Genomic DNA, 16021 nt, shown 5'->3' with positions numbered 1-16021 from the left:
ATGTACACACACAAACACATATGCACGTATTTATTCATATATGCATTTTTTAGATGAATATACCATCTACCAAAACAGTCATAGTAAATTTCAATCTTGATGATGTTTAAAGCACACAAGAAAACATGACTTTGACTCACCTCGCCAGTGGCATAAAAGTCATTAGTTTCATACTCAGGAAACAACTGGAAAAACTGAACTAGTGCACTGCAAAAAGAGGAACAACAAATACACAATTGAAAATGGAATCAGAATCATTTCAGATGATGCCACCAAAACTAACTCTTTGGCAATAGGTTTCACATTTGAAATCAGGCACCAGTCTGCTTTTCAAAGACTCATGGACATAATAACACTGCATTCTATGTGGATAGTTAGAAAATAAATATGTATGGGCTTACATTGAGATACTAAGAAGTTTGGACAGTGGACATCAAAACTTTGGGCACATTTCCAAATCTCTGGGTTACCACTTTGGATCACCTGACTTGAGGGGACCTTGATCCAAGGATATTAGGCTTTCACCTATTACTTAACATTCTTATGCAAACCTTAGGATTCCATTAACTCAGATTTGTGGAGAGGTATGGGAATCTTAGTTCCTTACGAACCCCCACTGTAAGAGGCCCTAAATATTTCTAATGGAGCTCCTGGAATTTTCTAGTTTTAATAACCAAAAAAACAGAAAATCTGTAAAAGGACCATAATTTAAAGGGAAACCAGCAAATGACCACAAGTATTGAAATACATGAACAGTGGCCTCTGAGCTCAAAAAAAAAAAAAAAAGAGAAAAATCATATTTCCTAAAGAGTGCCAGCAGCCACAGAAATGAACAACATGAAACAGAGTTAAGTCAACTCAAGGAATTATTTCAAAAGAAGCAAGAAAAGGGGAAATGTTTGAATGATTTCCTACTTGACTAAAATCTTCCCCAAAAGGAGGGGAAAACTCGTGACACTCAGATATTTTATGAATGTTCTGACCCAAACTGCAATGCCTGAGATGCTGGGGATGGCTTCTGTCCCAGCTTCTTGAGGGACTGAAAGCCATGAGCCATACAGGGAAGATGAAAGGCAAGGAGACTCTAGGGAGGGAGGAAAGGGAGAGAGTTCGAGGGTTACAGAAGCAAAATTGGGTCATTACAACCACTGTGATCTTGGCTATACTTAATTTTCAAAGGCTCCATAAAAATTCAGCATGAGCCACTAGTGCAGAGTTTTGGTGTTATTTCTCTATTTATAATTTATAGTGGCCTCTGTAGCAACTCAATCTGGGAAGCTGCAATTTTATGGCCTCCATGTTAGTACTGACAATAAACTGGCTTTAGAGCAGGGATAAAAATAGGAGTTCATCCTCCACCCTTCCCTCTCCAACCTTCAGGCTAAAAACTGCTTCCCTTGCTCTCTTCCTGATTCTTGGAATGGCAACAGACAATGGAACAGAGTAAATCTGTTGAAAGCTTGCTTCCTTGTGGTGCTGGCTAGAGAGTTGTTAGGATTGCTAGATTTAGCAAGTAAAAAATATAATATGTCCAATTCAGTTTGAAGTTCAGATAAATGAAAAAACAATGTTTCAGTATAATTGTGTTCAAATATTGTCTGGATTATACTTACATGAAAAATTATTCACCACTTACCTGAAATTCAAATTTAACTGGGTATTCTAGGCCTCATCTGGCAATCTCAAGTGAAGGAGTTAATCTTTCAATTTCCCCATTAGAAGTTTTTAAATTGACTGCTTTTTTTTTTTTTAAAGTGAGCCCTTGATAGGTCTCTCTTAAATGGGAATGAAGAATGGAAAAGGTAGATTTACTAAAAAATTAGATTCACATATGCAATTGCTTATTTAACTGTATTTTTATTCAGGGATATTCTTATTACCTGGTGAGGGTCTGCTTAAAGATAGAGTCTAGAATAATGTCTTCATGAACATTCAAATTTGAGAGTCAGAGTTGCTAAAATATACATAGCACACATCATGTGTGTGCGCGCGCACACACATCATGTGTGTGTGCGTGCACACATGTGCTCCATGCATTTATTCAGGTGGAATTATGTGGCACAGAAAACATGCATCTGCTATAAGATTCCATTTTGCAACCTTACTTGTCTAATAAATAGAATCTTAGCTAAAGGCTATCTGCTGGCAGACAGATATATTAAAGGACAATACGGAGAAACGGAGATTGCAGGGAAAGATGACCAGGAGAAAATTACTCCTTTGATAAGTTTTTTGAAAATGGAAGTTGGTGTGTGCAGAATAGAGAAAGTGAAATGATCAAGCACTATAGACCTAAAGAGAGTACAGGAATCTGATCAGTTCTGGTGGAGCCACAGAATAATACATACAAATGACATTCAGAAAGATTGAGGTTCTGATCATCTAAGTGGGAATATCATCCTCACTAAAGCCAAGCAGGAGTTTGACAGCCACCCACAGTGGACAGAAACCAACTCAACAAGGAAAACTGTGGCTGTTTAGTGGTGCTGGAGAACACAAGAGCAGCCTCTTCTCATTTATTTTACACCCAGGGTGACCTTGCTGGGATCCTCTCCCTCCTGTGTGGATCATAGTGTCTTCTTTCATATATGAAACCTGCTTCATGGCAGCATTGCTGGGAATTTTCGTGTGGCCAATCAAAGCATTTCCCATCAGAAAGCAACATGGTGGGCAGAACAGCAGCAGCACATCCACTTGGCTGCCAAGGTGACTTCAGGCACCCTACTAGACTGCACATCAGGAGGGCAAGGTCTGCCTGGCTGCATCGCCTGCACCCAGAACAGTGTCCTGCAGACAGTGTGTGTTCCCGGATGGAGAGCAGCACGACACGATGGCACCGGCCACTCTATGCAAGTCCAAGTGAGCAAATGTATTACGTTTTGGTGGTTTTATTTTTTTCTAAGCCAGAGAAGCACTAAAGCTCTCTAACACATTCCAAAGAGTGAAGAGAGAGAGAGAGAGAGAGAGAGAGAGAGAGAGAGAGAGAGAGAGAGAGAATCCTAACACTTTGTTACTGAAAAAGTTTTATTTTCAAACACACACAAAAGATGCGCAACATCAAAGTGAATTTGGGAGGCTACTCCTTCCAGACACACACTGTTAATAGGAAAAAGGAAAGGGACTTTCAGAAGAAGGAAAGATAGTCTTCAAAGGGAGAGGAAGAAAGGTCTACTCTAAACCCTCAGTAGCCCATTTACAGGTTTCAAAGCGACCTTATTATTCCCAGTACCCATCTGGAGAGCTGGACAGAAGAATGTAGGCACAAAAGGAAACGAATAGCGTAAACTATAAAGGAAACAGCTGAAATCAGTTTTCTGCACTACTCTTGATTAGCTATTTTCCAGTTCTAAGAGCCTGAAGCATAAAGAACTAAAACAGCTATAAACAATGGATGCTTTGAAATAGGTTCTCTTTACATGTCATGCAAGTGGAGATGTACCACATGTCAGCAGTAAAGATCCACACGGAGGGTACTGGAAGCTGGGAGCTTCTTCTGGGAAGGGGAGGGAGGGGGATTTTGCAATGCTGTGTCTTCCAAGAGACTGACACATTTCTTTAATACAGAACCTCAGCCCTCAGGGCGTTTGCTAGTTAAACAATTGAGCTTGTTTGGATTTAAGCCAGAAGGGGTTGGAGTCCGGTGGGGGGTAAAGAGTAGGTTCCTATCAGAAGAATGAAAGCTCCAGAGACAGGGTGCTGGAGGAGACTTCTGAGGGCAGGAGGAGAGAGTGTCTGTGGGGGGAGGAGAGAGTTTGGGAACTGGGGTGAGGAAAGGGGGCCATTTGCAAGGACAGGTGGTTATTATGTTCCCAGGATCTACTGTACCTGGGAGCAGAGGTGTGGGGACCTAAGAACTCCCGTGGAAACTGAGGAAGGGTTAAAATCATAAGATGTGGAAAAAGGAAAGTGAAGAAGATATACTCTTTTCAGGGTCAGCAGAGGAAAAGAAAATTGCCTTTGGGGAAAAGGCCAAGAAGTTTCTTTCTACCCTCCACTAGCCATCTGCCCTGGGGAGAAAGAAGAGTAAAATGGAAAGGTTTTATCAGAGATCAGAGAACTCTGACTTCTATTAGAGACACTTTCTCTTTGGGGACTAGTGGATTTTGCTCACCAAGTAATTAGCAGCTGGATGGTGGAGGTGGGGTGGGGAAGCACCTAGTGAACTCCCCAGGCCACTAGGGCTCTTTTAATAGATTACCATGATGCAGCAAGTGCTCCCCTAGTGACCTGAAAGGACTCAGAACTTGATCTCAAGGAACAATTTACAGACTGGAAAAATCTGACCAAATAAGAAAGGTCGCTTACATTTTTTTTTAATGTGCTAAAAATAGCTATAATAGATGTGAGTAAGAAAAAGGAAGAAACTCTATGTGCACTGTTTAATCAAGCTAACAATTTTATATTTCCCCTCTCCCCTTTTTAAAGCAAAATAAACATTTTGTAAGAGGAAGGGGAAAAGGAAGAACGAGCTAATAAGCTGTTCAGCCTGAAAAAATCATGAGGGAGAAGCAAGAGAGTAAAAACAAATGCGTATGAAGGAGAGATCCTGGGAAATAAGACCCACCTCCGCAAAAAAAAAAAAAAAAAAAAAAAAAAAAAAAACCACCAATTCTCGGAGAAGATGCTATTTCCTAGTAAATGCAAAGTTAAAAGATAATTTTGGGGGAAAATAAAACAACTTTAAGGCATTTGGTTGAAAGGTTTAAAAAAATCTTTGGTTGAAAAATTCTGACTCTTAAAAGGATTTTTTTTTAAAGATTGGTATTTATTTTATTCATTTATTTTTATGCGGCGCTGAGAATCAAACACAGTGCCTCATACATGCCAGGCAAGTGCATCATTTCTGAGCTCTTTATGTTCTCTGCTGGCCAATTATGCAATTATCAATGATGAGGTAATAACAGAAAAAAAAAAAGACTACAAGTGTGCACATGTGTGTGTGAGTGTGTGTGGCCCTGGGTAGAAATTCTCCCAATCTTTCAGAAATTGGGCAATAAGGACCCATCAATAATAATTCCAGCACTGGAAGGGGTTTTCCTATTGAGATAGAAAAATGTTTGGTCTGAAGAGGTCCAGAGACAGCCTACACATCTTACCTGTGCAAATTGTGGGCCACATCATCCTCATTGACAGCATATCCCTGGGAATTATTGGTAAAACTGAAGCCAGTGCCCACCTGAAGGGGGAACAGACCAGCAGGTGAGCAGGCAGACATACACTCCCTGCGGGTCTTTAGGTGGAACTTGTGGGGGGGAGGGGCAACCTTACTTACTCCACAGGCCAAACCTCTGACTTCAGGTTTTTGCCATCACCTAGGTATGTTGGCTGTCCTCACAGGGGCACACTGGCTTCACTCATCCCCCACCCCAAACACAACAGCAGCAGGAGCCTTGCCCTGGGGTCTACCCTTGCGGGCTGGGCTGTCCTGATTCCTCAGTGGGGACCTGCCCTTCATCTTTCTTTGTCCAGCCACAGCATCAGAAGATCCAAAGCAGTCTCCTTTCCCTGAAGGGTGTGCTGCTCTGTCCTGCCAAGAAGGAGCTCTCTGGCTGGAGAAAGAAGAGAACTGGATGTATTTTCTTCTTCTTTTCTTAATTTGTGATATATACGACCATCACTCCATCTCATTTTCAGTAGGTGAGTTTTAAAATAATTAAGACTAAATCTAACCCAATATTGTCTCTGCCTAAGATTTCATAGACAACTGAGCTATCAATCAAAAGAAGAAGGTACAAGTGAGTTTGTGTCAATAATTTGTGTAGGAATGCACTCCCCACTAGCTGGAAAGATTTTTTTTTTTTCATTTATCCTGCTGCCCCCAAACACCCAAGATAACACATTTAAATCACCTCCTGTTTAAATATGTAATTATAGACTAAGGAAAAGGATGACTGACAAAGGATCAAGGACAAGTGTGTTGACTTTTTTTTTTTCCCTTCCTAATTGTTTTCTCCTTGGACCCTCTGAAAAGAGAGAAAAGTTTTGAGATTTTAGTAAGGGAGTAAAGATACTCTGAATCTGTAGAACCAGACCCTGAGCCACTGTCCTATTTTATAGTTTATTGAAAACCAATTTCAGAAAACTTCTAAAGGAGAATATCCGTTTTTGTCCCCAAATAAGGCATACTGCTTCTCCTGATAAGGGAAGGAGACTAGTTTGGGCTTTATTTATCTAGAACACTACAGGACAGATTAGGAATTCTGATACTAAACAATAACCTATACAGGAGCATCCTATTCCATCCGAAAAAAGACACTAACCCCTGATCCTCAACAGTAAAAACCAGTGAACAGGACATTTCCTGGGATTCAAAACTAGAAAAGAGAAGAAAGCAAGAAAAATTCCCCAACACTAATTATGACAAAACATGCTATAAATCTCAAAATAGTCTTCATTTTTATAGATTAAATTCTATTTTATTCATTTATTTATCTTAGTTACAGATGGACACAATATCTTTTATTTTATTTATTTGTTTATCTGGTGCTGAGAATCAAACCCAGTGCCTCACACGTGCTAGGCAAGCACTCAAACACTGAACCACACAACCCCAGCCCTAAATTCTACTGTAAAAAGAAAAAATATCTCTAATGTTTAAAATGTACAGTCATGCATTGCTTAATGATGAGGGTACATCCTGAGAAATAATGTATCCTTAGGTGAATTCATTGTTGTGGGAACACCCCAGAGTATACTTACACAAATCTAGAAGTTGTAGCTTACTACACACATGGGCTAAGGGTTGTGTGTATGTGTGTGCACTATACACAAATATGTATATATAAATTTTGTATAAAAACACAAGTGTATATAGTATATATTTATACCAAGCCCTTGCTCCTAAACTACAAACCTATATAGCATGTTACTGTACTGAATATGACGGGCAATTATAACATAATGGTAAGAATCTGTGTGTCTAAAAATATCTAAACATGAAAAAGGTAAAAATACTATAGTGATGGGAATTTTTCAGCTCCATTAAAATCTGAGGGGACCACTGTCACATATGTGGCCTATTGTTGACTGAAGCACTATTATGCACATGACTAAATTTAATAAAAAGTAAAAAAGACAAGAGAGGCCAGCACAGAGACACTTCATAGACACAGACATTTCATTCACAGGTGGCATTGTACTCACCGGATTATCCATATATAGCATGGACAAGGTGGTGGTCCAAGGGAAGTTTCTGGGCAGGACTGTTAAAACAGAGGAGGAGTCTGAGTCTGAGTTGCTAACAGAATATACCATGTAAGGCCCTGCTGCGGTCAGGAGTCCAGCACCCTCCTCCCCCAGGAACTGTGGGTGTGCCTCTGATACTGTATCACACTTTCACAGTGGGGACCTGGCCCCAGCACCCTGACCTCCTCTCCTCTCTTCTCTTTTTCTCTTAGAAGGATTCTACATCTAAGACGAAGCTTGAATACAGAACCCGGTACAACTGGGCCATGAGGAAATACCCAGGGACCATCCATGTGATAATTCCCATCTGTCCAGTCCTATAAATCATCCTTAACAGTCTAATCCTCTTGAATTCTCTTCTGACCACCCAAGACCGAAGAGAACAACAATTTCAACAAGCACAGAAGCTTTTTATGAGTCACAAGTGGGTTCATACTCTGAATTCTGACCCAGGGAAAGTAAACCATCTCCAAAATAAGACAATGACCTGGAGATGAGCCTGGGTGACAGATGTTGCTTGTTCTGCATCCTTCCTCCACCACAGCATCCTGCTTCCAAGGTAACAGGTCGTTTCAGTGACTGGAACCATAAGGTATTCAGTTTGTCTGAATAATCCCCCCATTAGGCCCATGCAAAAGAGCTCTCCCAAACGATAACAAATACCAACTGTTTCTGCAAGCCGAGAATGCTTGAGTCAGCCAGCAGAGCTCTGAGAAAAGAGCTTAGAACCTTTCACCCAAATTTCAAGGGAGAAAGTAGGCCAGTCAGGACACTCACCCCAGTGGCTCCTCCTTGGACAGGCATTGCCAGAGAGCTGTGTTTTTATAATCTGGAGCTGTTAAAACTATTCCCAGTGACTCAGTGTCTACCTTAAGTTAGTTCTCGATTAGATATAAGGCCCTGGTGAAGGATTCTCCATAGGAGACACAGTTCAAGCCACACTTACCAGTCATATTACTTGTGATGACATAAGGTCCATGTTCCACAAAGAGTCCAAACATGGATGAGCCTCCCGGCCCGCCCTGCAGCCACAGAACTACTGGAGCAGTCTCTGGTTGTACCTAGAAGGAACGGAGAAGCTGGTGACCACACAGAACACTCACCAAGGCTACAGAAAGCCTGTGTGTCTTCCATGTCTTGACTACATCCCATTAAGTCTTGCCAGACCCCCAAAATGAACACATTTCAGCCATGAACAAGGTACTGGTCATCTCTTGTTTCGCATTCGTACTTGCCACGCATGATGGTGTCCTCTTCTCTTGCAAAGAGATAGAAACCACCTTGAATGTGGAGGTCTTGCTTGTGTATGCTGCTAAACACTTAGCACTCTGCCCGGAATCTGGGTTAATTTTTGCAGCTGTTTGAGTTGGGGCTAGGCGGGCATTCCGTTGGACCTGCATATTCCCAACAGAGGCACAACAAAGAATCCATCCTCAGGGATGGTCTCCCCCATAACTGAAAGCCCAAACTGCCAGGGATTAGAGCAACTTCATTCAATATGGGAGAAACTGAGGAGCTGTGGACAGGCCTGGAGTCACTCAACCAATGGAAAGAGCAATAACAAACTCCCAAGCAAGGAATGGGTTTATTTAGGACATAAGAGACATGAATTAGAAAGGGCCATGGGCAGAACCTGGATGTTGACCATCAGGAACTGGTAGTGGTGTCGATGCCATCAGCTTCAACGGCAGAGGGATTTTCTATTCTTTGACTCAACACATATTTACTGAGCACCTAATATGGGACAGGGTATAGGAGCTAGGTACCTGGTCAAGCAGTGAGTGACAGCAGAAGACTCAGAATTCTTTTGGAGCTTACAGTTTTGTGGGGAATGCAGACAGAAAATAAGGAAGGAAAAAATAAGTAAATTCCATGATTAAGGATTGTGAAAAGAACATAAGGGTGATGTAAAGAAGGTCCCTGAGGGCTGGGAAGGACCTGGACTCAGGGAGGACCTGAGTCCTGGAGGGAGACCTGGAGGTGGAGGAGGATCCAACCACAACAGAGCTGGGAGCAGAGCTGCAGCCGGAGAGAGAAGAGATGGGGTGGGGGGGGGGCTCCCAGCAGAAAAGAACTGGGTGCAGAGGGTCACATGGCCCTAACATGAGTCCTCCACAGCCTGGGCCCTACAGGGCTCAAGCAGCCCCAAAAGTGGATCTTTATTTGATGTCCTGGTTCTCTAGATGTTTGGTCCACGAGGCATGCCAAACAAGGACGCGACTGGAATAAGATAAATCCTGCATCCTCCTATGCAGCCCAGACCAAACCCACCAAGGCCAGTTCCACTGAATTGGAGCAGGGAGCTCCCTCTGCCTGGAGGATGTGAGAAGGCTTGACTAACTCAGGAGGAGACTGGGATGCCATCCAAGAACCAGGCACTTCTCCAGTCACCAAAAGTGTGATGTAGGCTCCTGCAGTGCTCTAGAAAGGGGGTCCTGAGGGTCTTGCTGGGACAGAGTGCTGGTTGGCACAGCCATGGGCTGGAGAAGAGCCCCCGGGGCCCACTCCCAAGCACGATGGATTAAGTGACATCATCAAAGCCCTTGGACAATGCCTAATGTACAGTAAAAGCACAATAAGTGAAAATGATCATTATAATTAAAAAAACAGGCAGACATAGTAGAAGCTGGAGTCAGCCTGGGACCTCTGACTAGCATAGCTGTAACTACAGGAGCCAACTCTATGTAACAGATAAATGTGTGCGCTCCTGCCGCAAAATGATTAGATGTAAACCTGGGCTTCGCTATCAGCAAGCTGGGTGATTTGGGGTGAGTTGCCTAAGCTCTCTGGATCTCAGTTTCCTCACCTGTAACATGGGGAGTAATCATAATACTTACAACAAATGCCTGGCTATTGGGAGAATTGAATGAATTCCTTTTCATAAAGCCCTGCAAGTGGCACCAGGCATGTGTTCTATAAATGCTAGCTACTGCTGTGATGGAAGAATACTAGGGATTCATGGACAGTTTGAACACAAACCATCTATAAATGGAAGAATAGGAAAGAGTGTTGTTTGGTGGGTTTTACTTGGTCCACATCTTTCCTGGTCAGCAGGAAAAATAACATGAAATACAGCTATTCATTTTTTTTTTTTTTAAACAGGGAAGCAAAGCGAGCCGTGGAATTTGGAGCCAGGCAGATTGTGGCTCTACTTGGCCACACAAGAGCTAAGATATCCTGGCCCTCCACTTCTTCAGGCCTCAGTTTCCTTATCTGTCAAATGGACATAGCGCCAACCTCACAGGCTTGCCCGGATGCTCTGATGAGAAGAGGTACGAGCAATGATACCATAAACTCTAATGTGGTAAATAAGTAGAATGAGCTCTGCCCCAACCTACCTGAACACCTGCTATGGGTTTTGTTTGAACATGTGATATCTTTTTCCTCTCAGACCCTCTGCCTTCCTATTTAATAGCTATTTAATATTTAAACTCAGTCCCATCAGCTCTTCCTCCAATACACTCACTGAGACCGACTTCTACTTGTATTCACTCAGTGGGAGTACATTATCTATTTCAAAAGTTAGGTAAAGCATAGGACCTGGAAGGAAGCTGTCCCTGATCTTCCCCAGACTCACAGCAATGTCAGATGCTTCAGGTCCACTGATTCCAGGGCATGTCCAGCCTCCACTTTCTTCCTTATGTCCCAGGGAAATCCCAAAGGCCCCAGTAAGCTGAGCCTCACATGAAAATAACTGGGAGAGCTTTTAAGAAATACTTCTGCCTAGGCTCAAACCCCAGAGTTTGCAATTTTCTTGGCCAGGAGTGGGGCGGGCACCCTCAGTCTTTCTCAGAAGCCCCCGCATGGCTCTCAGGGCAGGGCTGAGCATCTGTGAGCTGAATGTGTGCCAGAAGTTTCTGGTCTCCACTGGTCCTCTCCTATCCTCCACCCTGTTCTTCCCTGGCTTCCCGTGACCCTTCCTGTGACCTGGCACAATGAAAGGAACCTCTGGACTCTCAGAAAAAATAACCTGACCCTGAGAGGCCACACTACAAAGTCAAGTCAAACACCTCAGTGCCAAACAACTTTCTTATGCAACTGTGAAGCCCAGGACACTGCATTCTTGAAATGCTTAAATAATAAGAGATCTGCACACACCTCCAACCTCAGCTGACCTGGCTCCTCAGTGTACTTTCCTGAAGGAGGTGACTGAGGCTCAACAACCCTTGAAGAAATTGTTTTCAAAGAAAACCTCACACATACATCTTTGAACCAACCAGCCTGTGAATGAATATTGCCCTGACCTGGGATAGAATGCAAAAGTCAGATGCCTGAAAATAAAGGTGTGCACGTTTAACGCCAAACACCCAAGAGTGAGTATGATTCATGCAGACTTTTATAATATAATGTGGCATCATAACATCATGATACATAATATTATGTCCATAGTGATGGCATGGAATTATCATGTGATAGTCTTTAAAATAAATAAATCCAGCTCTCAATTATAAGAATGCAGCTCATCTCCCATGCCCTAACCCTTACTCAGGCAAACATAAAAGTAAATGAAGAACAAAACCACATTGCAAAAGTTTGGGATCAAATGAAACAAGAAGTAACTACTTCAAAAATATTCATTACACTGAAGCTATGATTCAGGGTCCATGAAATAAGAGAATGGGTGCATTTATTGTTTTCAAAAGCTTTAAAAGATTTCCTTAAAAATTTCCATCTTGCAAAAAGAGACTACTTATTTTTTTCTTTTGGTACCAGGGATTCAACCAAGGGGTGCTTTACCACTGAGCCACATCCCCAGTCCTATTTAAATTATTTTTCAGGTTTTTTTGAACAGGGTCTTGCTAAGTTGCTGAGGCTGGCTTTGAACTTGCAATCTTCCTGCCTTGGCCTCCCAAGTGGCTGGGATTACAAGCAGATGCCACCGTGCCCGGCAAGAGTACTTATTCTTAACTAAAGCTTTTTTTTTTTTTTTCAATTAGGGGTATTTAATCCCCCTCCCCCACCAATCTTACCCACTAAGGATGATCTTCATACTCTCCTGGGTATTTCCCTGTGCTCCCCATGCCATTGTATATGTATCTTGTAGCTCTTATATATGCAACATACATAATTTTTTATTGTTTTCAAAAGCTTTAAAAGTTTTCCTTAAAATCTGTCCCTTGCCTTTCGGGGTGGATATGTCTCCCTTGGTTAGGAGGCCTCGTCTTATCCAACATCAGATCCTCTTTCAAAAAACGGATCAGGCTCTACCTAAACTGGTATATTTGCTGTGTTCACTTAACATGTTCAACATGCTATGGACATCTCTTCACAGAAGCACACATATTATCAGTTGGCTCACCAGCATCACACTTGATCAATTTACCACAGTGTACTAATTCATTTAACATGTAACACCAACAACTCATAGGACATGGTCTAGGGCTGTGAGTGCAGACCAATTCCTACTCACAGTTAGTTAGAATACTTCATGATTAGTATATAGATTCTGGAGCCAGACTTCCAGGGTTGAAATTCCAATTAAATTATTTTACAGCTGTGTGTGTCCTTGGGCAAGTTACTTAGCTTCTCTGTGTCTCAGTGTCCTCTGCTTGCAAATATGGATAATAATAATGTCTCTCTCATAGGATGACCATGTATATTTAAACAATAGACGTATGCATAGCACTGAGAACAATACTGAGCACATCTTTTATGTGTTATTTCTGATTATTTTTTCTGGTGGGGTGGCAGTAACTAACTAGATGGATAGGTAATGTGAAAGAGTAAATGAGTACTCAAAGAGGGTCTCTGAGGATGAGGTTACATTTCAGCTAAGACTCGAAGGATGCGTGAACCCCCAACAGTGAACAGTTATATATCACTTAAGAAGAAAATCATCTCTCTATTAATGACTATAGGTCAGAGTACTGTGGCAAGAACTTATGATCAAAAAGAAGAAACAAATAAATTCTGAGTCTTAAAGAATGGACAAAGGGATCCTAGGTCTTTAGGTGGAACGACTCTCTAGCAACCTAAGAGGGTGGGCCAGCCTACAAGGCAAAACTGAACCCTTCCTAAGGAAACAAGAAACAGCACTGGTTTTGCCTCCAAAGCCCTTTCAATTCTCCTGGCGACCCCTGGTGGTCAATTCATGAACCTGGCCACACCTGCCTCAGGGTTTGTTCCAGAATGAACAGCCCTGAAGGAGGCAAATGATTGGGTCTATTAGAATCTCCTGCAGAAGAGAATTTCCCTGCCTCCATGTTTGCAAGTTCCAGAGGTCAACAAGAAAATCCACCCTCTGTCTTCATGAACTGTCATTCCAAGGAAGCAACATTCAATGCAACTGAATTAGCGCCTGTCTATCCCTTGCCTCTCTGGGTGGATATGTCCTCCTTGGCTAGGAGGCCTCATCTTATCCAATATCAGACAGACCCCAGGTCCCCCTTTTCAGAGAAAGAAATGGAGAGGCAAAGACAGTGACAGAGAGTAGAGAAAACCTTCTACCCAAAGTGCACACTGTCACTGAAACAGTGAGTTAAGATATTGTGGTGGGGGCTAAGCACTTGACAACTTAAGTATTTTGAAGTAAAACAGTTTACACAATAATATGTCACACAGAGGATCTGATGGGGTGACTTTAGGGAATTGTATATGCTAGGGCCATGATTTGGACCAGGAAGTCACTCAAAGCAGATGGGCATCTGTCAGTTCCCAGGACTAGATGTGCCTGTAAGGCCCGACACCTGGTGAGAAGCAACAGCAACGAAACCACTGAGAGACCCAAGTGGAAGTTGCCGCTTAAGATGCACAAGGGCAATTAGTAAATTAATGAGGGCCTTCTTCACACTTCTATATGCAGAGGCTGAACATTTGCTTGGTTTAAGTAACGTGTTCTGTCTTAATTGAAGTCATTAGTACCTCAAGTAAATGTCTTTAAATTCCCCCAAGTATGTTGAAATGGACTCCCACTTTGCCATTCAGATCCCAGTTCTGCTGATACTACGGCTGCCACACTGATGGTGTTAATCAAGGCAGAGCGTTTATTTAAAGCAATTAGTTTTGTGACTAGAATTGTTAAATAGGTATGTAATGCCATTTTGATTCTACACACATACTCCCAACATATATGAACAACCTGCTTGCTTACGACATCTGTGATTTTCAAAGGAAACTTACTCGTAGTGTTTGGTGTTAAGTCTTCCTTCTCTGTGATCATTGCCACTGTCTTATCATATGAAAAATTAACTTTCTCATTTTTTTTGCAGCTGGAAGGCTCCTTATGTCATTCCCAAACTCCCGGATTCTCATCAAGCTTTAACCCGTCCCTTCAATTTGAACCAGATTCCAGCCTGCTGGAATCCTCCCTTTCATCCTCCTCCTGGTTCTCCTGCCTGAATCAGTCCTTCATGGGGCAGTTACAGGTTCTCTGTGCCTCTCACCAGAAAGATGTGCCTTAAAGGGAATGGGATGGGGTAGGTGGAGAAGAGGTTTTATCTTTGCTTTCTGATGCACAAGAAGAAAACGGCTAAAGAAGTTAGTTACTTTCTTTCTTGTGTTTAATTTTCATTCCCCAAAAGGAATCTGACACACAATGGTTTTTGCAGAGTTCAAATGTACCTATGAGTGGAGTGACCTATAGCACCATTTGTAGTTATTGTGTTTTGTTTCATATATACTCTGTTCTTCCAGATCCCTGATGCTATAAGAATACAGCAAAGAGAAGATAAATAGGGAAAGCTCTCTAATGGTTTGTTTCATTGCCAAAGGATTTGCAGCCCCCTGAGATAGACAAATTTTAAGAAATCTGTCCAAGCCACATTCCATCTTCTAAGAACTGACTCTCTCCATCAGGGAGAGGGTCCTTTAGCCATGTTTATATCACATGACATGCACCTTAGCTGATAAGTTCAAACTGGGCCCATAACACTGTGCCTCTAGGAGAAGGGCTAGTGAATCCCTGTGGGTTGATCCAAGAAAAGGTAAACTGGAAACTGTAGTTTGGCCCATTCAGCCAAATGCCTGGAGAAGCAGAGAAGTTGACCAGCCAAGAGAAGCCTGGAGCTCAGATGGGGTGATCCTGTGGCTGTGGATAAACAGGGCAGAGCCAGAAGTACTGGCTGCTCTGGTTCTTGAGGCCTTTCTATTTCCTGGCTCCTTGGGCCGGTCCACTCTGCCCTGGGTGCCGCTGAGCAGAAGAGAAAGAATGAGTGGCTAACTCACTTAGGGTCCAATCAGAAATGGAAACCACATGTAATTTTCACTTTATAATTAAGCAATCATTTTTTTTCAGCTGGAAACATCAGCCTTTAATTCTGCTAAGAGTTCCAGTGTTTGCTCTGGTCTCCGTCAGCAGGAGTGTCAGATACCCTGGGGCAAGAGGAGGAGGATCCGCCAGCAGTCTTGCTCCTCCGTGAGCCACATCTCAGTGACAGCAGAAGACCAGAATGGAAGAGTTCACCATGGAACAGAGGAACTTGACTCTAAAGAAGTATAACTACAATAGGAGATTAACCATGGGAATGTAAAGAGACCTCTAAAGAATACCCTGGGCTAAGGGGAGAGTTCTCATGGATGGCCATGCCCATAAGGAGGGGACCAGGTTCTTCCCAAGGCTGAGGTCCAGACCTCATTGGAGGAGGCATGATTGCAGCCTACTGAGTAGCTCAGTTCACAGGTCATCTGGCCCAGGGTGTTTCAGGCCTGGTGAGGGGGCTGCAGAGAGAGCAGGGCTGTCAGGAGCCTGCTGGCAGGCAGGGCCTGGGGTGCATGTGTCCATGTCGGAAGGGCGACAGCTGGTCAATCACCTAACCAGAACTAGGGCTATCCCCTTGCTGAGGATTTCCGTGGTCTGGGAGCACAGATATAGCAGAGTGCCGCTGGATGTTCCCACACA

At 42.8% G+C, this 16021-nt stretch overlaps 1 protein-coding gene across 2 annotated transcripts in view; it reads right to left on the bottom strand.

The window, feature by feature from the left end:
• Window positions 1-16021, bottom strand: part of Cpvl (carboxypeptidase vitellogenic like) — a 107030-nt gene that overhangs the window by 74780 nt on the left and 16229 nt on the right. For both annotated transcript variants that reach the window (XM_078030699.1, XM_078030700.1), the window contains 4 exons: window positions 8132-8246; window positions 7144-7202; window positions 5097-5176; window positions 141-207 (listed from right to left, as the gene is read on the bottom strand). In XM_078030699.1, the coding sequence (XP_077886825.1) occupies window positions 141-207; window positions 5097-5176; window positions 7144-7202; window positions 8132-8246 (321 nt within the window). The remainder of the gene's footprint in view (window positions 1-140; window positions 208-5096; window positions 5177-7143; window positions 7203-8131; window positions 8247-16021) is intronic.

Source organism: Ictidomys tridecemlineatus, chromosome 2 (genome assembly GCF_052094955.1).
Source record: "Ictidomys tridecemlineatus isolate mIctTri1 chromosome 2, mIctTri1.hap1, whole genome shotgun sequence".
NCBI lineage: Eukaryota > Metazoa > Chordata > Mammalia > Rodentia > Sciuridae > Ictidomys > Ictidomys tridecemlineatus.
Note: the sequence above shows the minus strand (reverse complement) of the source record. Positions and strands in the feature narration are given on the sequence as shown.